This window comes from Pyrus communis, chromosome 4 (genome assembly GCF_963583255.1).
Source record: "Pyrus communis chromosome 4, drPyrComm1.1, whole genome shotgun sequence".
Lineage (NCBI taxonomy): Eukaryota > Viridiplantae > Streptophyta > Magnoliopsida > Rosales > Rosaceae > Pyrus > Pyrus communis.
This window is the reverse complement of record NC_084806.1, coordinates 18,178,025-18,205,050: the sequence shown is the minus strand read 5'-3', so window position 1 is coordinate 18,205,050 and position 27,026 is coordinate 18,178,025. Positions and strand designations below refer to the sequence as shown.

Genomic DNA, 27,026 nt, shown 5'->3' with positions numbered 1-27,026 from the left:
TCTCAGTGCATAATGATATAACTAGTCTGATTGAAGTTTAAACATGTTGAAGCATAAAGAACATTATTCATTGAGAAAAGATTGTTTCAATTCTACGACACTATTTTTTATTTTATTTATTACTTTGGGAAAGGAAACTACAATACAAGTTTAGTAACAAGCACAACAGTCCAATTGTTTCAAAATAAATAAGAAAATGGAGTGGTATTGAAATTAGAATCCATAGGAAAGAAATAGGTCTATGGATGGAAGAAAATCTTGAATATTATTGAAACTAGAGGGAACAAAGTTGTGAAAGATATGAAGGTTAGGTAGTCAATGTAAGTTCTTATTGTGTAAAATTTTTGTGTGCAGAGATATTAGTGTTGAGTGATTAAACTCGCATATTGTTGTAAACTTAAACAATACATAATTGTTCAGGCTACTGCTTTTGAGAGAATGGATGTGTCAAGTTTGTGTGCATATGAATGTGGACCAATCGTAAATACTTTTTGCTTTTATGATTGGTGTTAGTGTGTGGGTTTTAGTTGTGAGATCACTAACAGAGTACAGAGTAAATGCTTATAGGTTCACTCCAGAAGTTCCATTTCTCTGTAGGGTCAAACTGCTATGTCATTTGTGTGGGATTATTTTTAATCTATTTTGTTAAGTATTGATTGAGAACTATAGAAACATGATCCAAAAAAGAGAAAAGAGAGTGGGTGTGGGGGGACAAAAGGAAACATTCGGAGAGGAACATTTGAGCAGTTTCATGAGTGGTTCTGTACATAACATTTGTTAGGTTCAAACAACAAGGTTTCACATATGTTCTTTTTTGGAGGACAAGAACAATGCATAAAATCTAGCCAAACACAAAATTCAAGTCTTTCTAGTTCTTATGTAATGAATGCAGTTTACAAATGTTTGCAAGTTCGTTGTCTTTAAGTTTCTCTACGTTACAATAGTAATGTATTAGAGTGCCATAAATTAGTCTTTAGAATTAAGTATATTAATAAGGATTTTCCTAGATTCATGTACTAATTAGCCTATAAAAAAGGCTACTTTGTTTGCTTTTAAAATTAGTGTTAGTGAAAGATATTCTGGATTTCTTGCTTGTTTATAAGGCTACAACAACCTTGGATTGATCCAAAGCACCTTTGGTGTGATGCTGGAATTTTTCAATTTCTCTGTCAGAGTGATTCCAATACACCTTTGGTGTGATGCCAAAGGCGGGAGTCAATCCTTATATGTTTAAGCTTAATAAGTTAAAACTCTGTGGACATAATCCCATGTTAGTTTCTTATGTTTATATGAGTAATTTCATCACATCGACGTTTTTTACTTCTTTCTTCACTGGTTTCAACACTAGTGAAGTTTTAGGATGCAAAGTAGTTCTGCTAACTTGTTTGGTGGCATTAAAATGATGGACGGTGTAAGTTATATGTCAAGATGCTTGAAAATACCATATTTTGGGGGCACTGAAGTCTCCATCAAGTTTGCTTCATCAAAAAGAATATGGAGTTCAGGGTTGTGGAGGATAAGTTTAGCAGAACTACTTTGTAGGTAGATTTTGAATCCTTTTACATAACAGATGTGTGATGGTTGGAATTGTTTGACATGATATTCAACCTCTCGCTCACCTCACCCAGCTCTAGCCTTTGTGTGTTGTCCTTTCAAAATTTATGAATATATAGGGTCGTTTTACTTCTACTTAGAAGCATTTCTAGTAAAAGCGCTTCTATTAGAACTTTGAAATTTATAAGGGCTTGTTTGGAAATGTTTTTATAATTACTTAAAACGCTTTTGGTGAAAGTATTTTTTTATTTCAAAAAATATTTGAAGTGCTTCCTGCAAAAAGCACAACTCATGTGCTTATTCTAGGAAGTACTTCAAGTCTTTTTTCAAGATTCACCTACATTTTTACTATGGATTAGTTTCAAAAGTTATGGATTAGTTTGAACGGACGCGTGTCAATTGATTGGGTGTACGCTTAGCATACACTATAGTTATGGTGGTGAGCAAAAATGCTCTCAAAAATAAATCAAAGTTAATATCTATGACAAGTGAAACGATTAGCAGAATAGTACTGGTAAATGCTGCATTATTGTCAAACCAAACATGGTGAACAAATTGTTCTCAGTGTGAAATCCTTCACTTTCTACTACCAATTAATTACTTAAGTCAAAGTCCACAGGATACCAAAGTTCAGTATTGTTTCTAGTTTGGGGAACAAGAATGATAATTAAAGGGGAGTATGGTATCAAAAGCCATTAATATCTAACCAACAAGGAATCAATAGTTGTACACTTGTGATCAGTGGCGGATCTACATAGGGACCTGGGAGGTCCCAAGACCTCTCGGCAATCCTAAATTACTGCTTGAAATTTTCTAAAGGACCTCTCACACTCGAACACGAGGTTCGTGCTGCAAGTTGCAAGTGCAATGAAGAAGAAGACAGCAGGGGAGAAGAAAGAAAACAAGGCCTTTTTAACAATTGGTCCAAACCGGCAGTGTTTTGACCAATTGTTTTATTTTTTTAAAAAAAAAACTCAAAAGAGACAAACACTGCCGTTTGTCCATGATGTTCCGTATTTTTTTAAAGCCTAGCCCCACATAGGCCACATCTTTCCCGAGAATCCCCTTTCCTTTCCCTGCTCCTCTGCTTTCCCCCTAATCCCCATTTTTCTTATATTCCCCCAAAACCCTAAATTTCTAATCCCACCCAATCCCATATTATAATTACATTACTCCAATATCAAACCCCACTTGTTTCAATTCTCTAAGCCACCACTATTTGGTTCAAAATTCAAGTTTTTTGGTATTCTAATCTAATCTCAATTAAATTATATTAGATATTGTTGGAGACTTTTAGTCTATTATTGATATGATTGTTGATATGTTTTATGTTTGTATACTCATTTTATCATTGAAATTTAGATAGCATTTTTGTTTATTGGTTGATTGGTATATGTTTTGTGTTTTTGGTTAAATGTGTAGTTTAGAAATAAGAAATATGGAAAGATTTTTCAAGCCAAAGCCAATAGCACCATCTACTTGTTCGGGTAGTTCGAGCTCAAGACAAAATGAGTGTGACATTGATTTTAATAATCTTGAGAGAGACCCGGGAAAAAGAATTCGAATGAAGGACTATCCTTCTAATATTCAAGATGAGGTCCAAAAAGCATATTTGCAAATGGGACCTTGTAGGCCTACAAAGTATGAGTTCCCATACACTTTGCATGCAAAGAAAAAGCAACGATTTGTTGTTTCGTGGTTTGAAGAATATCATTGGTTGGAGTATAGTATATCTAAATATGTGGCATTTTGTCTTCATTGCTATCTCTTTAAAATCAACTATTAACAATTAAGAAGTTATGCCTTCATTAGGGTAGGCTTTAAGAAATGGAAGAATGCAAGAGAATGTTTTGACAAACATGTTGGTCCTATTGGTAGTTTCCACAATAAAGCTAGAGAAGCGGCTAGTTATCTAATGAACCAAAAGACACATATTGGAGCAGTTGTGATCAAACAGTCAGAAGAAGAGTGTATGAAATATCGTCTTTGCTTGAATGCATCAATAGATTGCACTAAGTTCTTGTTGCGACAAGGCCTTCCTTTTCGTGGCCATGATGAAAGTGACACTTCGAATAATGGGGGGAATTATTTAGAGCTCTTGCAATTCCTTGCAGATCATGATGAGAAAATAAAGGAAGTTGTATTGGAAAATGCTCCTGGAAATCTTAAGCTAATAGCTTCTTCAATTAAAAAAATATTGTCAATTCATGTGCCTTCAAAACCATTAAGGTTATTATGAAGGAAGTGAAAGAGAGTAAATTCTTTTCTATAATGGTAGATGAATCATATGATATTTCAATAAAAGAGCAAATGGCGGTGATTTTGTGTTATATGGACAACAAAGGTCAAGTAATTGAATAGTTTGTGGGAGTCCAACACATTACTGAAACAACTTCAAGTAAACTAAAGAAGTCCACTGATGAGTTCTTGAAACTACATGATTTGAGCTACTCCAACCTACGAGGTCAAGGTTATGATGGCGTGAGTAACATGAGAGGTGAGTTCAATGGCCTTAAAAAAAAAAATTTGGATGAAGAAAGTTGTGCATTCTATGTTCATTGTTTTGCTCATCAACTACAATTAGCTTTTGTTGCCATAGCAAAGAAAAACTCCGATGTTGGCGCTTTTTTCACATTGACTAATAGTTTGGTGAATGTTGTTGGATGCTCATGTAAGCGTTGTGATGCACTTACAGAGAAACAACAAGAAAATCTCATAAAAGCTATTGAAATGATTGTCTTGAAAATGGCAAGGGATAAATTAAGAAACTAGTCTCAAACGTGTTGAGGATACACAGTGGAATTCACATCATGGTGCTTTGATTAGTTTGATTACAATGTTGTGGATGTGCTTGACATGATTGTTGAAGATTGCTACAATGATAGTGCTGGTGAAGCAAAAAGGTTATTAAAAGATTTACAATCTTTTGAGTTTGTGTTCCTCCTCTTTTTGATGAAATCCATATTAGGAATTACAAATGATTTGTCATAAGCATTGTAAAAAAAAAAAAAAAAAGATCAAGAGATTGTGAATGCAATGGCTTTAGTCAAGACATGTAAAGAACAACTACGTTGCATGAGGAATGATGAAAAATTTGATCTTTTGGTTGATAAAGTATCATCCTTTTGTGTTGAACATGAAATTGAGGTGCCTAATATGGATGATTTATATGTCATTCAAGGGAAGTCATTGCATAAGGCTCCAAGAAAGACCAATTGTCATCATTATAAAGTTGAGCTCTTTTTTGAGGTCATTGATTTCCATCTTACAGAATTAGATGATCGCTTCACTGAAGGTAATACCAAATTGCTTATTTGCTTGGCATGTTTGAGTGCAAATGATTCATTTGTAGCTTTTGATAAAGAGAAGCTTGTTTGCCTTGCTCAGATGTATCCTAAAGATTTCATGGATCAAGATAGATCGGCACTTCAAGATCAACTTGATATTTATATTCATTTTGTACGTTATGATAATGATTTTTCTCAATTGCAGGGGATTAATGATCTTGCTAAGAAAATGGTGAAGAAAAGGGTTGCATCGAACATTTGCATATGTATATTTGCTTGTTCAGTTGGCTTTGGTTTTACCTGTTACAACTGCTTCAGTGGATATGGCATTTTCCGCTATGAATATCATTAAGGGTCCACTTCGCAACAGAATGGGAGATCAATGGTTGAGTGACAACTTAGTTAGTTTACATTGAAAAAGATGTTTTTTCATGTATTGGTAATGAATCTATCATGGAACATTTTCAGATTATGAAACCTCGTCATGGATGCTTGAATTAGGATTTAGAAATTCTTAGCTTCGACCCACACATATTTGAGGACAATGCGCACGCGCGCACACACACACATATATATAGTGAATTTGATACTAAATTGTGACTTGTTGTAAATAAATTAATAGCGTGTACGTGCATTAACGACTGCCATAAAAGTATTTTTGTAATATTTTATACTATTTTATCTTCTATATACGAGAAATTCTAAAGTCCGGCATCCGGACCACTTGTCTGTGCGGATACAAAAGCATTTCCCTATCTCACCCGGTCCTAATTTATAATTCATGCTCACCTGGCTCTATTTGTGTCTCACCCCTCTCTTAGGCCATCTCCAACCGAAGGGTTCAGAGGGTCGAAAATAGCCCGCAAACTGTCTCCAACCAAGGGCTAGGCCAAAGAGCTCGTGGGCCCCATGAGACAAAAAAAGGGCAAAGGGCCAACCGGCTGGCTAGCCCACTTTTCTTTTTTTTTTTCTCTTTTTGTTCTTTTCCATTTGCCTAGCCCACTTTAGGGTTTAGGGTTTAGGATTTTTTTTTTTTTTTTTTAATTGTTCCAGCCCACATTTTTTTTTTTTTTTGGACTTTTTTTTTTTTTCTCTAATTTTTTCCTACACCATTTCTCAAATATTTTTCACTATTCCATACTATCTTACCTCATTTTATTTCAATTCTTCACATTCCATACTATAGCCTTTTGGCCCTCGGTTGGAAATGGTTTTTTGTCATAGGGCTATGTTTGGCCTATGGCCCTCTGGCCCCTCGGTTAGAGATGGTAAGAAATATAGTCATGCACTGTTCATTAAAATATTAATTTCTTGGAGGGCCAGAGGGCTAAAACGAGCCCTTTGGCCCTCCTTCACTTGGAGATGGTCTTACACCACACCTATGACCCACAATGTTTGGTAACCTCACACAAGAATCTCTCCCTAAACACCCCAAATCTCTTGTTACTTAATAAAACTATTTGTATGTACCATATTTACTGACCACATGTCACACTGAGTGAGACTCAAAAAAGATTTAGTCATGTAAATGAATATCATTTTTGCGGGAGACATGATTAGTGGCGCGACCAATCGATATGATACTTATAAGTGACGTGAAAATGGGAATTGTTTAGTGTTCTATGTTGTTAGATTGTACATCAAAATCATTGATCAGATTGTCTTCTTTCATGAATGTGTGGTCTGAATTTACAGTCTGCTAACAAAAGTCTCGAAGAGAGCGTAGCCCATATGGTATTATTCATTTTTTGCATGATGTATGTATACGGAACTTCTATGCTTTGTTCTTCTTGACTAGCTTCTCTGTGGATGGAACACCCATTAGAGAGTTCAAGAACTTAGAATCCAAGGGAGTTTCTTTTAACAAAGATCCAAGGCATGATGCAGACGATTGGGCCACACGCGGCAGACTTTGCGGAGACAGATTGGAGCAAAGCCCCCTTCACAGCCTCATACAGAAACTTCAACGCCCAAGCTTGCACTTAGTCTTCAGGCACTTCCCGTTGTCCTTCCAAGACCCCGAACGAGTCGAGCTGGTTTACTCAGTCACTTGACTACATGATTTACAACTACTGCAGAGATTCCAAGCGCTTCCCACAAGGACTTCCTCCTGAGTCCTCTGCTGCATGAATTTAAATGATTTACTCCATTCCACGTAAAACGTTTTTGGATAACATATAAGCTGTAATGGTAACGCTGCAACATGACTAATAAAGAGACAAATGAAGTTTTTGTCACATGACCAACGGAGGAGAATCGACTGGTTGATGTCTGCGTTCAAAGCAAAGTTAATAGTTAAGAATTCGAGCATTTCCAAGAGACTCTTTAAAACAATCAAAAGACAAAGCATTTGAGCTCTTTATGATTTGCGTATAATTAAGCGCACACAGCAACCTAACTATGTTAGGCAACAACCAAAAGAGAATTTTGGATGTCATGGTATAAGCCTGAAGGTAGATATTTTATCACCTACTTTGGACTTTGGAAGGTTGCCTTGCCTCTCCTAATGGAGAAGAATGATTTGCATGGAACCGCAACAGGTTACCATCACATGAAGTCCTAGTGGAGAAGAATGATAATGCACGATATAATGCATTATCATGCATGTGTTTTTCTTGACCCAACTGTGAAACATAAGAAGCATGGCTTGAATTGTTAATTACAAAAACTTAAATCACTAATTATCTTCCCGAACGTTAACAAGAATGGAGGTCGAGTACATCTAAGGTTCTCATATCAATAATTTGCTAATTAAAAATTGATTACGTTGTTCTGGTTCTGCTCAAAGTATCTACAAGGTGATTCTATCTGCATCCCCATTCAGTTTCATTAGAGCATCTTCAATGGGAACTCTAAATGGAATCCTACAACCGTATAGTCCCTAAATATATGGACAAAAGGCTCTTAGTGGGTCGGAATAGAAGTTCTCAAAGTATCTCAATATATAAGACTCACCAAATACATCAAATGTGGGGATTGTCTATAGCTAGGGACTCAAATAGTGGGTCCACTGAGTGGGAAACCACCCCACCCACATGTTCTCTTTTTGGATTTTTTTTCTCTTTTTTGGGGAATGCTACACAACAACTTCTCTTTTTGGTTTTGGTTTTTCTCTTCCAATGGTAGAAATAACATTGTGGTTTTTATCAATGGCCACAGTACTCCAACGAAGTGGGCAATGATTTTTTGTTATTTTAGTCCTTACGTTTAGGGATCATACCATAAGACCTCCCATTGCAAACAATATTCCTTTAAAGACTCGAATATTCCCTTAAAATATCTAAACGAGTCTTCAAAATTAGTGGTGGGAGTCCTTAAAATGCTCTTACCTTTATATATTTCACTTAGATTGTTATATATTACATAAATTTACAGTCACTTAGTATTATAGTCTAGTGGTATTCCTCTTCACTTGTAAGTAAGAGATCTTAGGTTCGATTCTCACTAAAGACGTATTGGAATCACATTATTGTTAGCCCGTTGTGAGACTAAGCACACCCTTTCTCCCTTATTGTAGATAATTATATATTAAATATTAAAAAAAAAAACTTTACATTAATTGGCATGGGTTTTTTTAATGGAAAGTATGTGAGATAGAAAGTTTAATAGAAGTTACCATCTAGATAAAAAAAGTAAAAATAAAAATATTACTTCAACTGTAATAATTATAAATTTCTTTACCGTAATAAGGAATTATAAAATTACTTTACTACGAAATCAATAGAGCCATCGAGGGATGTCGTGAGGTGTGGTAAACTCCAAGATAATGAACTCTGCATAAAAATCAAAAGATTAGTAATTTGTATGCAAGAAGTATTTTGTCTTGAACCAGATATACAAAGACATAAACTTAGCTAGTAATTATTTATCGCGACTTGAAATTAAAATAATAGTTACATAATCTAATCTTTCATATCAGGACATTTTCTGCGGCACGAAGGACACCGACCAACTTTTCGGGCACGGAGATGGCAACTCCAGCCATTCTCTTCTCTATATAAACCACGAAGCAGCCTACCATTTTAGTATACCTTTCATTTACTTCATCGAACCCTAGCTGCACTTTACTAGCTATACACCATGGAGTACATTAACCAGTACTACTGCAAATGTATTTGTCTGGCCTTTATCTTCATTTTGGGAGCTTTGTCTTCTCAAGCCACCTCTCGCACTCTCCAAGATGCATCAATGTATGCGAAATACGAGCAATGGATGGCTCGTTATGGACGTGCATATGCTGACATAAATGAGAAGGAGAAGCGCTTCAATATTTTCAAGGAGAATGTGGCGTTCATAGAATCTTCCAACAACGATGCAAACAAACTTTACAAATTGAGTGTCAATCAATTTGCAGACCTTACGAATGAAGAATTCAAAGCCTCGAGAAATGGATTCATGGGGCACGAATGTTCCACAAAGACGACTGCTTTCAAATATGAAAATGTAACTGCACCACCAACTGTAGATTGGAGAAACAAAGGAGCTGTGACACCAATCAAGGACCAAGGCCAATGCGGTAATTGACTTTATCTGTAGACAAACCTGGAACTTCACTCGTTAAATAATGTCTCTTAATCTAACCCTTATTTAATTTATCAAGCAAAAGCAACATCAATATTTAATTTTAATTATATACGTGCAGGATGTTGTTGGGCTTTTTCAGCAGTGGCAGCCATGGAAGGGATTACTAAGCTTACAACTGGTAAACTGATATCTTTGTCTGAGCAAGAGCTGGTTGATTGTGACACAAGCGGTGTGGACCAAGGTTGCGGGGGTGGTTTGATGGATGATGCATTTCAATTCATTAATAAAAACCATGGACTTAGTACCGAGACTAATTATCCTTACACGGGTGTTGATGGTACTTGCAACACCAAGAAGGAGGCCAGGCATGCAGCCAAGATAACTGGCTACGAAGATGTGCCTGCAAATAGTGAAGAAGCCCTTTTGAAGGCTGTTGCAAATCAACCAATTTCTGTTGCCATTGATGCTGGAGGTTCCGATTTTCAATTCTATTCAAGCGGTGTCTTTACAGGAACTTGTGGAACAAGTCTTGATCATGGGGTTACCGCCGTTGGTTATGGAATTAGTGTTGATGGTACCAAGTATTGGTTGGTGAAGAACTCATGGGGCACCCAATGGGGTGAAGAAGGATATATAAGAATGCAAAGAGGCGTTGAGGCAAAGGAAGGTCTTTGTGGCATTGCTATGGAAGCTTCTTACCCCACTGCATAATTTAAATTACCATAAAAATGATGCTTACTATGTATAATATGTATCGATGTTTATCATGATGTGTACAAGACGAACTTGTACGGTTAGCACACGCTCTGCTAAAAATGTAGCAAAAACAAAAGAAAGTTTTATACTACCTTATGATGTTCTATGGTCTAAAACTTAGGTAATCACTTGCTAGGAATCATTATCAAACAACTTTTTGCTAGTATTAGATCATTTTTAATGGGCTCCTAAATGAATTCCTAGCTAAACCTTAGAGAGAATTTGAAAAATTCATCTGCAATCACACTATCTATCTACCTCCTCAAGAGCATCTTCAAGGAAAAGCAAATTAACACCGCAAAAATGTACTTTGATAGCCTATGTGGCATTTTGCCTCCCAATATTTGCCTTGTCAAAAATATGTCCCTCCAAATGGTGAGGCATAGTGCCAACACTGCCAAGTCAATTTGTTATTTTATTGTTTTGATTTTCGTCAAATGGGAATTTGAATCACATATTGTTAGCCTATTATGAGACTAATCCCACCACTTCCCTCTTGGTGTAATTGGCTATATGTAAAGTATGATAAATTATAGTTTCCACTTTTAAATTTGAGGGAAATTACAATTTTATACATTATTGTTAGAACTTTACAATGTGATACATGAAGTTATAATATAATTGCAATGTCAGATATTCGTTAAAAAATTGTTAAATAAACCGTTAAGTGATGACTTGACAAAATAAAAATAAATTAAACAGTAGTTTATTAATGTAATTATTTAAAATAATTGAAGAAAGTTAACACTGGGTTCGAGTTCCACCACCTCCTCCCTTTCAATTGTCGACCATTGCGTCTCGCTCAACGTCACCGTCACTGCTTCTCCTAGTCCCTTGGAGCCACATTTTGCTTAGTTTGCCAGGGCATTTGCCTTGCCATTTGGAGATGATCTAAGATAGGGATTCCTGGGAGCTCTTAAATTTGGAGTAAGAAAGGAATTCTTAGTGATTCAGCTAGTCAAGAGCATTTGCACTTGCACCCGAGATCTCATACGTCCCCATTTCCGTGGTTAAATGTAGATTATCATCTCATTTGTAATAATAAAAAATAAAAAAAAATAAAAAAAAAACAAAAACAAAAGAGTTCCTAGCGTTCATTACTAATATTTAATATTTTAAATAGAAACTTTATTCTTAACGAACTAGAGAGTGATTGGAGTTGAATTTTTCCAGGGACCAGGGAGCTCTTAAGGTAACTTTATCACCTTTCTAGCTAAAATTTAACTAAAAAATAGAGAGCATAATTGGAGACGCGATACAGGAAAGGCCAACAACCAACAACCTAGATAAACTGGTACACTAAAAACATCTTCACGGTATTCAAAATTATGCTTTAACATCACATGAACAAACACAATGCAGGCAGGTCAGCTGCTACTTCAACCACAAATTTACACAGATGATTCAGCATCCCATAAAAAACACAGATTTAGCTGTTTACCAGGACGACAGTTACAAACCAAGAACAAAATGCACTGGTAAACCCCAAGGCAAAGTCGCTTCAGGAGAAACATAGAGATTCTGACTCAACCTCAATCTTACTATACATGCATGACAATATACAGTTTATGAAACTAGTATGCTACATCTCCCCTTGGTGAATGAGTTGGAATTTGTATCACATCTAACATAGAAATAGCTACAAAGAGTTAAGTATTTTACAAGCAGAACACGCTGCAAACTAAACGAGGTGGGGCTGCCATCCTAGTTCCTAAGGTCTTTGCTAGCAACCGAATATAAATCTACCGCAGACAAATGGGAGGCAACTAAAATCAAATAACAATACAGCAAAATATCACCAACATCTAATTTTGAAAAGTAAGACATTGATTAAAAATACATTTGACGAGCAAACATCCATAGATGATTCCTAGAGTATACAACTGTTGAACATTAGAGGAAAGTGTATTCTCCAACAGTTAGTAACAAAGTACCAAACAAAGGGCATCTGTACCAATGCATCATTTCAATCAATTTTATGAATAAGCCAACCCAATATCGTTGTCAGAATTAACTTTATGAATAAACTCAATATAGCATAGGCAACGAGAAAGAGCACATATCGGGCAATTGTTTGTGCATGGAACAACAAAAACAGAACAAAAATAAAAAATAAAATACTCCAGCTAAAAAAATGATCATACAAAAAGATTTCTAAGTAGGACGAGATTTCAACTTCTTTACTCGTTTGACAGACTTCCGTGCCTTCTTGACAGCAACAACTCTTACCATTTTCACCTTCTTAGTAGGTGTAGGCATTTCCCAAATCGGACCTGGCGGTACTCCTTTCTTGAGTGCACTTCCTCTAGGTGTAGCTGAAGGAGGCAGTCTTAAATCTTGCGGAGGTAAAGGGGTTTGGGGTTTCCACACCAAATTGTTTTTCATGGAAAACTTTACCTTCTTTGCACTCTTCTCCCCACTCTTTGCATTCGTGCCACCCTCAGCATCTTCTTCAACAGATTTCTTCATTCTCTTTCTCTTCTTAGAGATAGGACCCTTATCTGAAACTAAAGGCAAATCACAGGCACTTGGAACATCGTCATCCAAGCCAGCATCAGCAGCAATCTTCTCAAACTGCATCTGCAAGTTCGATATCACATTATCATCAAGTTTAAAAGCATCGGCATCAGTGACCTGCTGATCATCTGAAATCTCACCATTTGCAGCTACATTCTCATTATCCCTATCCGCAGAGTTCTTTTCATCCAAACTCCCATTCCCCTCCTTATTCTTTTTTTTCTTCTTCTTTTTCTTCTCTGCCTTTGTATCAGCACCACCAGTGTCCTTCTGATTCTTCTTGCACTTCTTCAAACGCTTTCCAGCAGACCCATTGGCAATGACAATCTCAGCAGGCTCCGAGTTACTTACATCCGTCTCCTCACCAGCAAGAGGCACCAAATTCGGCACCTCCTCATCATCATGATAAACAACATCAGGAAGAGAAATCTCAACCCCAGAAGATTCCAACTCTTTCTCCAACATCAAAAACTCCTCGTGCAAGCCAAACAACACTTTCCTATTCCCCTGGCAGCACTCAGGTGAAGACCCCGATTCATAAAACTTGCTTGCAAACCCCATTTTCAGCGCAACTGTCCCGAAGACAACAAACTCATCACTCGAATCCAATTCCTCCCCCGACTTCTTAACCTCCAACAGCCTCTTCGCCGCCCCGAGCAGCACATCAAACAAATTACTCTTAATCTTCCCCAACAACACCTTATCGGGCACTTTGGCAGAAACTCGAATAAAACCCACTATCAAAACCTCAAGAACTTCAGCCTTAATCGGAAGAAATGGCCTAAGCTCTTCGAGAAAAACCGAGGCAATGTGGTAATTAACCCCATTCCCCAAACACTTATCATCCGCAAAAAATGTCCTCTCCTCCAACACACCCATCAAACGTTTCACAAGCTCCAAATCCCACAAATTATTTCTCATCAAAGTAAAGAAACTAGTCATAAATCTGCGAATCGATAAGTAGAACTTGTCTAACCTCAGGGCGTCGATGCCGGGCCACTCGCGGCGCATGGTGAGCAAAAACACCGAGAAGTAGTGGAGGGAGAGCTGGAGGTGGAGGCTGAGGACCAGAGAGGAGAGACGATCGATGAGCTGGGTCTGGACCGGGACCTTGTCGGCGTGCCACATGCAGTAGAAAAGGCCTTTCCAGAGCTTCTTCATGTGGTCATCTTGGAGGTTGAGTTGCGCCGGCAGCCATGTTTTGAGCAGGACCCTAAGGGCTCTGTCTCGGCTGCTTTTGTTGCATGAGGCCAGTTGCTTTATCAGGGAGAGGCCTGCTTCCACCACCGTGTCTGCCTCCATTTTTGAGGTTTGATGCGGTGGTTTCAGATTGTGAGATGCCTGCATAAATAGCCGGTGAAGGGCGGAGGCCGGAGGGTGAGGGAAACTTAACAAACCCTAGAGCTAGAGGGGGGATTTTGGGATACAAAAGGAGGAAGAGATTTAGGAATGGGCCGGCGACTGCGCTTGCCTATCCCAACTGGCTTTCATCAAGTTTGTAGGCCCAAACACAACGCGACAATAAGAGGGTGCTGATATATTAGACCGTTTGATGTACTGTTCTAAAAAAATTCACTTAGCATCATCTCGACTTTGTCTGGACACTAAGCAGTTGGTTATCGCACTGATTAATTTCTAAGCGTTTGAAAATTAAGAAATAATACTTAGATCTGCTTAGGTATCCACCTAGACCGTCTAAGCACTTGTCTAGCCCGCCTAAACTCGCCTAAGTCGCAACTCTTAAGCAAAAAATAGATTTTTTTTTTTTTTTTTGCATTTTTTTTTGTTCGATAAATTGTAAGAGACTTGTTGAATACTTAGATGAACACACATTATATGCTTATTCCCCGTGTTTTCATTACGTTCTAATCTATTTGTCCTTATATTTTGCAACTTATTTATCCCAATGTAATTATATATGTTTTTAAGTATAAGCAGACAATTATTTATACGATATTTAAGAAATATACTTAAATCCGCCTAGGCTTCTGCTTTGACCTCGTCTTGCCATCTAGGCGCTAGGCTTCTACTCACTGCCCGACTAATGGCTAGTGTCTTTTAAAATTTTGATTTAATGTCGCAAATTATAAACGTTCTTGTCGTCACATGGTTAGTGGTTTAGCGGAGGGAAAGGGGGTCGCTTGATCGTTGTAGGATCAGAATAAAATTGGGGAGACACAGGGTGAGGGAGTAGGGGATTGTAGGATAAGAAGAAAATTGGAGGGAGGGAGAGAGAGAGAGGTCGGTGTATTGTTTAGGGAAAGAACGGTGGGGTGGTTGGTTTTGTAAATTGCAACATTGTAAATGGTTATTTATGTTTCCGAATACCTAAATTTATTTTGCAATTGATCATCTTCATCCTTCACTTCATGCTTTCCACATCAATATTGTTCCGTTTGAATGAGTAATATTACTAAAGAATTTCAAAATGATAAGAATGATGATAACCATAGGGGTGGTGACAACATTGTAGTGGGAGTGACGTTGACGGTCATGGAAATGTTGTGGTGGGGGTGGTAGGGAGTTTGGTGACATGATAGTAGAGGTATTTCTTTACTTGTGTCAAATTTAATTCAACAGTCTTATGGTTTCAGATTTAATCCAAGGGTCCTGAAGTTTTGGAACGTTATACATTACGAAGTGGTTTCACAAAAAATTGTGTAAAAAGTGATGCCACGGACCTGTCTCCCAATTATAAATACAATGAAACTTTGAGGTACATTATAACACCTCATTCAAACAAAATTTACTAATCCATACCACTACATCTGGCAGCGTGCAAATTCTTTGATTTCAAATCAGGTCAATTTCACGCATCACTCGCACATCTCCTACACTTCACACCTTGCGCAACTCTGTTGATTCAAACACAACAACACAGTGTTTGTTTCCTGATTTTGTTTTTTATATTTGAATTTAGATGGTGCATTGCAGTATCCGTTTTTTGTTTATCTTCTACATTTGAGTTTAGACTATGTGTGGCAGTCTTTGTTTCTAGTTTTGCTTTTACATTTGGGTTCAGACTATGCAATGCAATCTTTGTTTCTGGTTCTGCTTTTATATTCGAATTCAAACTCTGAAATGCAGTGTCTATTTGTGTAGTTCTATTTTCATATGTTGTCTTCAAGTTTTCAAGAGATGCAAGCATTGCCTTCACCATTCCAAATACAAATTCAATTGCAAAATTAAATAGCAAAAGGGCCAAAAATCCGAAGCACGAATTTTGCGGATTTGATCCGCTGCTTAATTTCGTCCTCGAGCTCCTTGCACGATGTCTTCAAAATCTCATAAATATTTAATTGATTATGTCCAAAACAAAAATTGACCTTTGATATATGAATAATTAGCAAAGATTCTCTTAACATTTGGCTAAACAACCTTTATGTGGACTGTGGAGTGTATTGTATTAATACGGGTAAAATTGAAAATAAGATGTCAAACAAAAATTTTGGAGTGAACTTAGACATGGTATGGAGTTTAAATAGAAAACTCTATCCAATTTGCGGTTTATGTTTTAACTTAATATTTCTCACTTATAAGTAAGGTGGTGCTATCCACAGTTCTTTTTACCTCATACGCCCCACGTTAATTTCTGTCATTTGATTCTCTTCAATTCATTCAATCTGACAACTGAAATTAAAAGATATGTAGAATATAAAAAGGGGTGTGTAATAGCACCATGCTCATTTTTGGATTAGTGGCAAAGCCACTAAGAGCTAGAATGGTCTCTGGCCCATCTTACCCTATTTTTTTTTCTCTTCTTGCTACTATAACAGATGTTGATGCATATCAATCTAGTACCCTTAAAATTCAAGTGTGTTTTGATCTAAACTGTTTTCTATTCCAAGCCATGCCCTCATTATTCTCTCTATCTCTTTTATTGCAATGCAGTCTTCTTCACTTCCCCTCCTTATTCTATAAGCTTTTCTTTGGCTTTAGCTTATATTTTAAAATTTTCTTGCTTACTCTTTACCTCATATTCGGATTCCTGGGTTTATGCAATGTTTTTAGTTCTCTTTGTTCAATTTAGGGTATTTCAATTTTCATGCGCATTACTCCAGGGTTTAGTTCTCTCTGGATGTTGATGCTTACTCTAAACCATTACTCCAGTCTCTCATGTTATGAGTTCAAATTACCTATGTATGTGAAAGGTTCTCCCACAAATGAAATCCTCGCTCCTCTATTGATTTGGATTTGTTTTAAAAGAATTTATATTGACAAAAACTTTGAGTAGAAGAGTGAGGTGGACAGCCGAAGGAGGAGTAGGTGATGGTAAAGAGAAGGGGACGGATGTAGCGGAATGAAGGGGTAAATAATATGACGATGGTGTTTAATATAGAGTCAGCAGTCAACAGTGAACAAATCCAACAACTTCAAGGACACAGTTACACTAAAGTAAACCGAATGCGATGAGTTTTCAGAGTTTCCTCTCTTGAAAGAGAGAGAGAGAGACAAAAAGAGTCAAGACAATAAAATGGTGGTATTGCAGGAGGTGTTGGAGGTGAGTGTGGTGGAGGAATAGGTGGTCTACTAAAGCTTCAGGATGATGTACATATTATGTGGAACATGCTCAGCAAAGCAGTTACTAATACAAATATCAGAGCAGTTACTAGCAGAAGTTTCTTCCTTTCCAAAAAGTATCATCAAGCAATTGCTATGTAACTATTGTACACAACAATTTATAAAATCCCAAATCAATCTAGAGAGAGAGAAAGAGAGAGAGAGAGAGAGATTAAGAGCTGAGCTCAAGAAAGCGTAGTGCCATGGGATGCTGGGCTTGAGATAGTTGGTCTGGTTTGAGAACTTCAACAATTTCCCCATCCACAAGTAGGCAAACAATATCAGCAATCCTCTGGATTTGTTTGATGCTGTGAGAGACCATCACAATGGTCATCCCCTGTTTCTGCTTCAGCTTCTCCAAAGCACCTTCTATGCGCTCTGTTGATATTGGATCCAATGCACTTGTTGGCTCATCCAGCAGCAAAACCTTCCCAAAAGTGTAGTACAACACATTACCAACAATAGCAAACATAAAAAAAAAAAAGAAACATTGTTTGGCGTACATGTAAGGAGTCATTCTTTCTTACCATCAAATCATAATCTGACATATGCAAAAATAACTTATTAAGATCACAATAAGAAATTCCGATAGATGTCAAATAGTAATTTGGCTGCACGGAGGAGTGACTCCTTAAATGTCACATGAGCTCATTAGGATCACGAAAAGAAGAATTTTTTAGATGAATATCAAACAGTGATTTGTCTGTAAGAAGGGACGACTTCTTGAATGCAAAATGGAGTTGAGGATGGTCTTGTAATGGGTTTTTACCTCAGGGGAATTGGCGAGGGTCCTAGCAAGTGCAACTCTTTGGGACTGACCCACAGACATTTCAGAACCAGTCTTGGTGGAAAAAGATGAATCAAGGTCTACAAGTGTCAGCAACTTGTGAACGTCCTCGTCACTCAGCTTCCTCCCCTTTAATTGAGGGCCATAACGTATATTGTCTGCAACTGTGCCTGAAAGATGAATTGATCGCAGTTCTTAATTTGCAACTGAAAACAGATACACAAGTATATATTCATAGAGCTTTGCTCTCCTGCGCATCAAAGAACAAAAAAGAAAGATATCTCAACCGTTCGTTCATGAAAAAAATTACAAATGCGCGAGGAAGAACTTCCGGATATTCATATACTACTGCACATCAAATTCTTTCCAGGAAGACTTGATACCAAAAGAGGGGAGACTTGACATAACAATCGTTGATCCAATTCTCGTTTACTGTATTACAATCATCCAATTCTCATTTACTATATTTACTATATTTAGACAGAGAGATTGAAATCACAACATCATCCAGTAACCAACCAGCGAGCGATTACTCTAATGGTATTTTTGCTCCACAATGTTAGAAGAGGTCTCGTGTTTGAACCCCGTCACCCCCAATAATCAAAAAAGGAAAACACCATCACACCATCCAAGTAATAGGACAAGTAGGTTTAACCACTATTATTATAGAAAAAAAAAATAAATATATATATATATATAGAGGTTGTGTGGCAGCAGCATAGGACAGATTGTTCAAAGTACCATTAAAATACAGTTGATAAAAATTTTGTTGAGTTTTAAACTTTAAATGTGAGTAAGCCTTGGAATTGAACCACTCCACCCCAAAAGAAAAGCCAGCAATAGGCTCGATATAAAAACTTCTTGGAAAAGGAAATCTGATGGTGCTCTAGAATATTTTTAACAGTTAAATCTTGATTATTGTGTCTTTGATAATAAAAAATCTAATTGTTAAAAATTTCAAAATATCCGGGATATCTTGTTTTCTTTTTTTTTTATTGAAATTTTTTAGTAAACTCCAGAGTACAGAATATAAAAAATCCGTAATTAGAATGCTTACACCAACAATGACAAAGATGCATGTTTACTTTACAATATTCCTAATCAAACCCATCACGGTTTGATATTATAATCACTCCCTAATCATATTATAATCACTCTTTAATCTCTATTACAATGACCCAAAAATATTGACTGCCCCCTAAACACACCAAGATGCTTTAGGGGAAAGAGGAATGGTGGATACACCAATCTATTTCTCTGACAAGATGTTCGTTCTTATTGATGACACATCATTCAATTTCCAAATTTTGTCTACAAACTAGTCTCCCTAACATTATCCTAAAACAATATGCCAATTGACCATCTGATATGTGAGAGAGAAAGAGAGACTGTTAGTTGGGGCATATGATCAAAAGGGTTACCCTCAAAGAGAACGGGAAGCTGGAAGAGCATGCCGACCTTGCGGCGGAGGCTGAGAACGTCGACGTCCAGAATATCACGACCGTCCAAGAAGACAGTCCCAGATGGCGGCTCCCAGAGGCGGTTGAGAGCTCGAAGCAGCGTGGACTTGCCGCTGCCGCTGGGGCCAATGACCCCCATGATCACACCCCTTGGTATGTCCAAGGTCAACCCATTGAGTATTGCGGCTCCGGTGGTGTCTGATTTCTTGGCCAGATTTCGTATCCGGAATTTCACGTCCCCATCAGCTTCTCCAACGTCCACTGTCAGTAGGTGCTCTCTAACTGTTTCATCCCCATCTGCCAAGCAAAACTCACAATATCAGATTTTGATTGATGCATGGAAACTGCGTTAAATTACGTTGTCGGGGCCGTCAAATCTATACCCTTGATAAGCTAGGCCTTTTGTACAAAGATGAAGTCTAGACTCTACATGTACGGATAATATAACATGTCAAATATCTGATGTTAGAATATTATCGCGTAGGATTGAGTAATATCGTACCAGCAAAGGAGAGGTGTGCCTGACCCGGTGGAGGTGAAGACATTTGTAGATTTGCGTGCGTGTGAGTTTTAATGTGTGTTTCGGAGGATTGGAGAGAGAGAGAGAGAGAGAGAGAGAGAGAGAGAGAGAGGAGAGAATGGTGTGTGTTTATTTATGGAAGATTTGAGGTTAGGGAGGTACATACAATTACAAGCGAGTGCATAAATAAAGCCTTCCCCATAGCAGACTGCATCAGTCCAACAGTGACCTGGGGAGGTGAAGCCTTCTTGGAACAAGATGTGTTGTATTATTATACTGAAATGTCACTGTAGCGGTGTAACCTGATGCTAGATAGAGTTCCTACATGCTACTTTTATTGTGGCTTTTTATTCTTGACAGATAAGAAATCGATAAAGTAATAGAATGGTCCAGCCAGCGGTGGGACATACAGGCTTTGTCAACTACTGCAAGGTCTGGTTGTACGGATTCTAAGGAATCGAAAAGGAATCGAAGGGAAGATATGTCTCCTTTCCTAGCTTGAAGACTTCCATGTGATATGTCAAAACATTTTGTTTTGATTCTTTTGTGACAAACCAATCACCAACCTTGGTAAGATTGAAGAAGATTTGTTTCTGAATTTCCATTCATGTTGCTTTCACCTATTTCTAAGATTCTAAAGAACGTTAAGTGCTAATCGAGTGACGAGTTGAGTCATTGCGTATAGACATATAATCAGATTTTTTTTTTTTTTGGGGCTAAATAGAAGTAGAATAATAAATATGCATACAACTGAGTTGTTCACGAACTAGTTGTACCAACCATTTCTTTTTAGGCATATAATCATACAATTTAAAAACACATTAAACATATAATTAAATATTATTTTAGTAAAAATCCACTACCTTCTCCGTCGATTGTTTAACTATTTTAGTACAATTAGGGTTTTGTCTTTTCTCAATCGATTTGATTTAATTCAATTGAATCTTTGTTTAGGGCTCAAAGAAAGGAGATGGGTCTTCTTCCTCTTCGGGACCGTCGATGCCGGCGAAGGTATGGCAAAGTGGACAAGCTGGAGGAGGGCAAAGAAGACCCTTCAGCTTACAATTCTCTCCATGCATTCCATATCGGTTGGCTCGGTTTAACCGCCTATACCGCTTAGCACCCACCTAGGCCATTTCCGATTTTCCCTAACATTTCGCTCCAAATCACCTCAAAAGCCCACCTAGGCGCCGCCTAACTCATTTAAAAGTGCTTTTCAAATGCTTAAAAATATTTCTGATAAAAATATTCTTAGAACCAACCCTTAGTAAAAATGCAAGCAACTCCTAAAAAGCACTCAAGAATTCAAAAATATTTTCTCTAAAAGCACTTTCAATCATTTTAAAAACACTTCTAAAAGAGCCCTATAATTTTCACGCTACTCTTTTCCCCTTTCTACACTCCCCTCGTTTATGTCCGTTAATTCTACTTTGATTTGTTGAATCCAGCAAACTATAACGAAGGGGCCTGCCAGCGGGGCAAACAAAAATGGAACAAGGGAATCACTACCCTAAACCCAAAAAACGAAAGCAGTAAGTCGAGAGAAAGGGAAGGCAAGAAAAGCCCAAGCAATATGTGGTCTTCTGCTCAACCCTCGCGCGCCTGTGTTTTAACACAAACAAAATTCCAACTTCAGATGATAGAGAAAATTTTGCGTTATTACATGCCGTTACACAGTTAACATTGCGCCCGACAACCGAATCATGAGGATCAATTGTAAGATTGAAATTCTGAATAATGTCTAGTATACATGGAGCATTGTGACATGAGCATGCTGCAACGAAGGGCAACACATGGGTAGATTTTCTGCCTTCTCATGGTGATCGAATCAGTTCCGGCCAGAAGACTCAAATGACACATCTGATAACAGAGAGGAGAGACAATCCTACTCGTTCTATTTCCAACGAGAACCACCAAGTCTAATCACCTCTTCACCACCATTATCTCCCCTGGGAATCCTATCCAAGCTAGCATCGCCTTTTTGGTTACTGATATCCCCATAAAGATCCCTAAGTATTGCCAGGTTGCTAGATGCAGATGTTCTATCCTTGTTTACATCTCTCTGTGGGCTCGAATGAAGTGTAGTGCCCGCTTGCAAACTCCGACTTTGACTCCTGCTTCTACTGCGGCTCCGACTCCTACTCCTATGAGAATGCCTACCGCCATCACGGCTACTCTCATATGGATCCCTTCGACTTTCTCTCTCTCCATATCTGGACCTCCGATCATAATCAGAACTTCGTTCTCTATCCCTCTCTCGCTCCCTTTCCTTATCCCTAACTCCATCTCTCGCTCTGTCTCTGTCTCGGTCCCGCTCCCATTCCTTGTATCTTTCTCGATCCCGATCACTGTCCCTATCCCGATTGCGATCACGGTCCCTTCCTCTGTCCCTGTCTGAATATTCTCTGTCAGAATATTCACGGCTCTGACTGCGACGGGTCCTTTGATCATCACTACTGGCTTTATCATAAGGTGGTGGTGGTAAGGTGCGACGAACAGGTGAGGAGTCCCTTGTTGAAGCACGATGTGGAGCACGTTGACCAAAGGAAACTGAAAGAGCAGCTTTCACAGAAGGTGGGCGACGAGCTGTGTCATCAGATCCATGGCGGGTAGCCTCTCCAGTAATACCAGATAGTTTGGTGGGGAGTTTCATCTTCTCAAGATTAGCTACAATCTGCCGCATAACAGGAACAGGGATGCGGGGGAAAAGGGTATCAAAATAGTACTGCAATAACACAACCAAGTTAAATCACTTCACCAACTATAGCAATGAAAGTGTCATGTGGACAGCAAAATAGTATTTAAAGCACTGCATGTTAAGAGCATTTGTTGTCTAGATAAGCAGCATCTAAAACTATGCAGAAAATGTGAAAAATTAACTATGATCAGTTACAGAAACTACATACGTATATAAATGAACATATATTGTAATGAACAGCAAAGCAAATATTGATCTAACTTTGTCTTAGAACACAACTAACAAACAATTCATAACACTCTTGGCCAGTTTCAATATGGTGAAACTCAAATTTGGAAGAAACGGTATTGTTTTTACGTTTTAAATTTGGACCTTAACATTAGCACTCTGAGACCATGCTTCTAAGCTCCAAGGACCTGTAATCAGACCTTAATCGCACTGTAATCTGGAAAACCAGCAGCTGTGACTGTAAAGGACTGTATTGTCGGAGCATTAGACAGAAGATTTTAAACTATTGTCCTAGAAGCTCCATCAACTATTTTACACAATGCTTTCTAGGCTGATATGTGTGTGTAAGTGTGTATTAAAAACATATTGGAAGTACATTTCTTTTTTCTAGTCAACTGAAAACAAACCACTGTTTTCTACTACAGACAATAATACTCCAAACAACTTTAGCTGGTTAACTGACTTTTTCCTACCCACTTTGGTACTAGGTGTGGCATCTCAACAGATGAACTCTTGAAGTGAAAAGCAGGTGCATAGAGAGCCTCACATGCTACACAAATAAATAACTGTGCTGTCACTTGACAACAAAATTTCTTTGTAACTTAATTTCGGTTTAAATGGGAAGCTTGCTTAAAATATAGACTACTTGTTCAAAATTTCTGCTGTGTAAACGAATCTCAAATTACACCAGTCATGACTTCTATCTTTCATTAGGAAAAACACGATCAATATAATTAGTGTATTTTGTTATAGATATCCTCTGCAGTTAAAAAGTCCATAAACTATATCCAACTAATCATTGGATAAAATCAATCGAAATATGATTCGGTGGGCATGTCTTGGAGGACAAAGAGCTCCCAATTGGCAAGCTAAAGTAATGATATTTTTGGCAGGTTCAATGCTAGACATGCATGCAGTAGTATTAGGTACTTCAGCATTCTAGTTATGGTACAGTTGCAAATGCATACAGCATGAATACTGAGGCTGTGGCCCTTTATTTTCACCATAAAATTTCAAATATAAAGCATTCTTTAACGAAACTAACCTGCCCAAGCAGCAAATCACGCACATATACACCCATAGTTGTCATCCGTCCATTGGAACCAGGAGAAAATTCCTGAAACCAAAGCCAACACACAAATGAATAACTCAGGGAGAACAAAATCAATATGCTAACATAACAATACAAAATAAAAACAAGTGACAATTGTCATAGAAGTTCAATCAGTGGGAAATATATCATAAGTATACACAGATATAGATAAGGTGGAAACAGTTGGTACCCACAGGATATATAGAGTTATAGAAATGGTTTTAAGACCAGAACTAAACAATAAAATGTATTCAAGATCTCAAGTCCATGTGGATCCAATGGCCAACTCTAACCACTAATTGTTATCTTCTATCAATGTCAAGTACAAAATCTCAATCAACTCTTACATACTACCACCCCACTTCTAGACAGTATATAATTGCCGCTCCTCTCTTCCTGAGATGTCGTGGCACTAAGCTGCAGATCCCCTGGTGAACTTCAACGTTAAAGAGCCATTTAGACCAACACTTTAACAGTGGCACCTCTCTTTGGTAGTGTAATTTAATATGTCCAGATATATCCTTACATGGGAATGTTTAAATCTAAACAAGGCCAAGTCAAAAAATTTGGAAAAGAAAACTATAAAAAAGAGTTTTTTTCTAATCAGTAGGGTTAAGACACTTACCACTTAGAATGTTTATAAGTCCCCTTCAACCAATGATGGTTAATATGACTGCTTTAAACTTTTGTTTTATTACTCATTGGATGAAAATCCAATGGTAATATTGTAACTGTCTTATGAAAATTCTGACCGACAGGTGTCAGAACATGATAAATATTACAGTCTATTAGTTGGTGTCGAAAGCATTTTATGTCCAAACGCCCTCTATATATGTGATCGATGCCAATAAATAGCTAGACCTTAAAAGAACACAGGCCTAGAACAAGATAAGCTTAAGATAAATCAAAAGAACTTCCCCAGCACATAGAACTAGTCTGTATCTTTACTACATGGACCTAAATTAGTAGGATTTTCTACTTAGTGTGTTAACATCACTTCATTTCAGCCAAAGCCATAATGAAAGCATATTGAACTACTTCAGTCAGTTGAACAAGTGTTTGTGTCTCAAATTTGCAAGTGAAATGTAATTAACACTTACACACAAAGCATCCGACAAAGGTACCTACTCCATGTAATAGTAACTCTGCCACTACCAAAAAATCATGCCATGCAAATTGAGACACAAGTAAATGGTTAGTATGTTTTGTAAAGAGCACAACCATTGGGTATACAACAGCCAGAAGTTCCAGAGAGTTTCAAATCTATCAAAATTGGAAACAATTAATGTGAGTTCCAGAGAGTTTCAAATCTATAAATTTCATAAACCTTTTCCTTTTTTTTTTTTTTTTTTTTTTTTTTTGTCAAATGAAATTCATAAACCTTGACAAATGCAAATGTAGCGTGCATGCTTGCAAGGGTGTTGAGAACCCTATTCGTGCAGAACCACCAAAGAAGCATTCAGAACTCAGAGTCAGTAAACTGTAAACATAGGTTCCAGAAGGAAGAGAACACAAATTTGTATATGACAGATAAAAAGGTAAGAAACTTGAAAACTAAAATGCATAATCTATCATTTACCTCGTCATCTTTAATATAGGGTTCAACCCAATTCCACAAAGTCTTTGGGTCTGCAGCATATCTCAAGTAGAGGAAACCCACCTGAAAATCAAATAGAACTAAGCCGATTATCGATTAAGAAAAACATAGCACATAACATCTTAACGAGAAACATGGTAATTTCCAAATTCAAAACAACACATAAATGGAGTATATAATGTCAGATTAACATACACACCGCTCTTATGTAGGGCGAATCCTCGTGCTTTAAAAGACCGTGCATTTGCTTAATGGTGAGCTTCATGGTGAAGAACTTGTACAGCAGACAGAAGGCAGTTGACGGGCCGCGGCAATTCCCGGTCATCCACGGCTCGACATGGTCTACTTGGTTGTAAATTTCATCAATGACTTCATGGTACGTCTTTAACCGGTAAAGTTCCTTGAAGTAGTCGGAAGATAGAACGTTCATACAAAGCACCTTCTCGAGCAATGAGTCAATGGATTTCCCACATGTCTGTACCTCCATCCACGCCTACGCTTCTGCAAAATTCAAACCCTTAATTATCGACACCAGCGTTTCAAATAAGCATAACATTATCGATATTAACGAAAAACAGAATAAAAAGACTCATAATTTCCCCTGCCAGCCGATCCGGAGACGGAGACTAGGGTTAGGGTTAGAGAAATTAGGGTTAGGGTTACGAGAACAACCTCGAGGAAGGAAATCCACTTACTTGAAGCAATTTGGGGAAATTTCTGCCGAATTCACGATCTGCTGAGCAGCTTCTAACCCCCTTCGCCTCTTTCTCTCCTTTCTGAATCGCGACGTCGAGGCCCGACGGTTAAAAGCTTTTCTTCATATTATTATTACCTCTTTTTCAATTTTTTTTTTTTAATCACAATTTAAATAAACAAATTAAAAGGAAAAAAAAAGAGAAACGGAAACTGAAGGCCTTACAGTTTTGGGTCAATGCGAATGGGCTTGTTTCTATTGGATTGTGACTTGAGATTGGGCTGCTATTTATCATTTGGGAATATACTTCTTTTATTGTTGGGAATGGAAAATTATAATATAAGTTCGTTTAGAAGTACTTTTAGAATGATTAAAAACGTATTTTTGGAGAAAATATTTTTGGACTTTAAAAGTACTTAAAGTGCTTCATTCAAGAAACATATACCAGGATTCACTTGTATTTTTACTTAAGATAGTGTATTCAATTGGGATTCTAAACGATTGTAATTCTCTTAATAAATCTACTGTTAGTCAATCATAATTTTAAATAATTCTCTGAAATTAACATGTATTCATTAAAGATTTTAAGATAGTTTATTAAAATCCTTGGAAATATGGATGTATTCAATTAGGATTTTAAAGAAGTTTATAACAATCTAGGTGCATTCAATAAGGAATTTATCCTAAAAAGTTGAAAAAATTAAGGGAATTAGAGAGATTTCGTAATTTAATTTTTTAAGAATATACGATA

General features: G+C 37.4%; 4 protein-coding genes across 4 annotated transcripts; 1 reads left to right on the top strand and 3 right to left on the bottom strand.

The window, feature by feature from the left end:
* Window positions 1-8,921: 8,921 nt before the first annotated feature.
* Window positions 8,922-10,162, top strand: LOC137730552 (senescence-specific cysteine protease SAG39-like). Its single transcript, XM_068469534.1, has 2 exons — window positions 8,922-9,357; window positions 9,484-10,162. The coding sequence occupies exons 1-2, from the start codon at window positions 8,922-8,924 to the stop codon at window positions 10,074-10,076; spliced, it is 1,029 nt and encodes a 342-aa protein (XP_068325635.1). The 3' UTR covers window positions 10,077-10,162.
* A 1,910-nt stretch (window positions 10,163-12,072) lies between these two features.
* On the bottom strand, window positions 12,073-14,116 carry LOC137731087 (uncharacterized). Its single transcript, XM_068470163.1, has one exon. It carries the CDS (start codon window positions 13,983-13,985, stop codon window positions 12,276-12,278), a length of 1,710 nt encoding a protein of 569 aa, XP_068326264.1. The 5' UTR covers window positions 13,986-14,116; the 3' UTR covers window positions 12,073-12,275.
* A 3,109-nt stretch (window positions 14,117-17,225) lies between these two features.
* LOC137733001 (ABC transporter I family member 17-like) lies at window positions 17,226-20,267 on the bottom strand. The gene is made up of 4 exons (XM_068472228.1): window positions 19,948-20,267; window positions 19,407-19,742; window positions 17,968-18,155; window positions 17,226-17,625 (listed from the first exon to the last, which is right to left on the bottom strand). Exons 1-4 carry the CDS (start codon window positions 19,988-19,990, stop codon window positions 17,371-17,373), a joined length of 822 nt encoding a protein of 273 aa, XP_068328329.1. The 5' UTR covers window positions 19,991-20,267; the 3' UTR covers window positions 17,226-17,370.
* Window positions 20,268-21,589: 1,322 nt separating this feature from the next.
* Window positions 21,590-26,409, bottom strand: LOC137732151 (pre-mRNA splicing factor SR-like 1). The gene is made up of 5 exons (XM_068471452.1): window positions 26,277-26,409; window positions 25,781-26,082; window positions 25,564-25,644; window positions 23,937-24,008; window positions 21,590-22,690 (listed from the first exon to the last, which is right to left on the bottom strand). The coding sequence occupies exons 2-5, from the start codon at window positions 26,066-26,068 to the stop codon at window positions 21,860-21,862; spliced, it is 1,272 nt and encodes a 423-aa protein (XP_068327553.1). The 5' UTR covers window positions 26,069-26,082; window positions 26,277-26,409; the 3' UTR covers window positions 21,590-21,859.
* Between the last annotated feature and the right edge of the window lie 617 nt (window positions 26,410-27,026).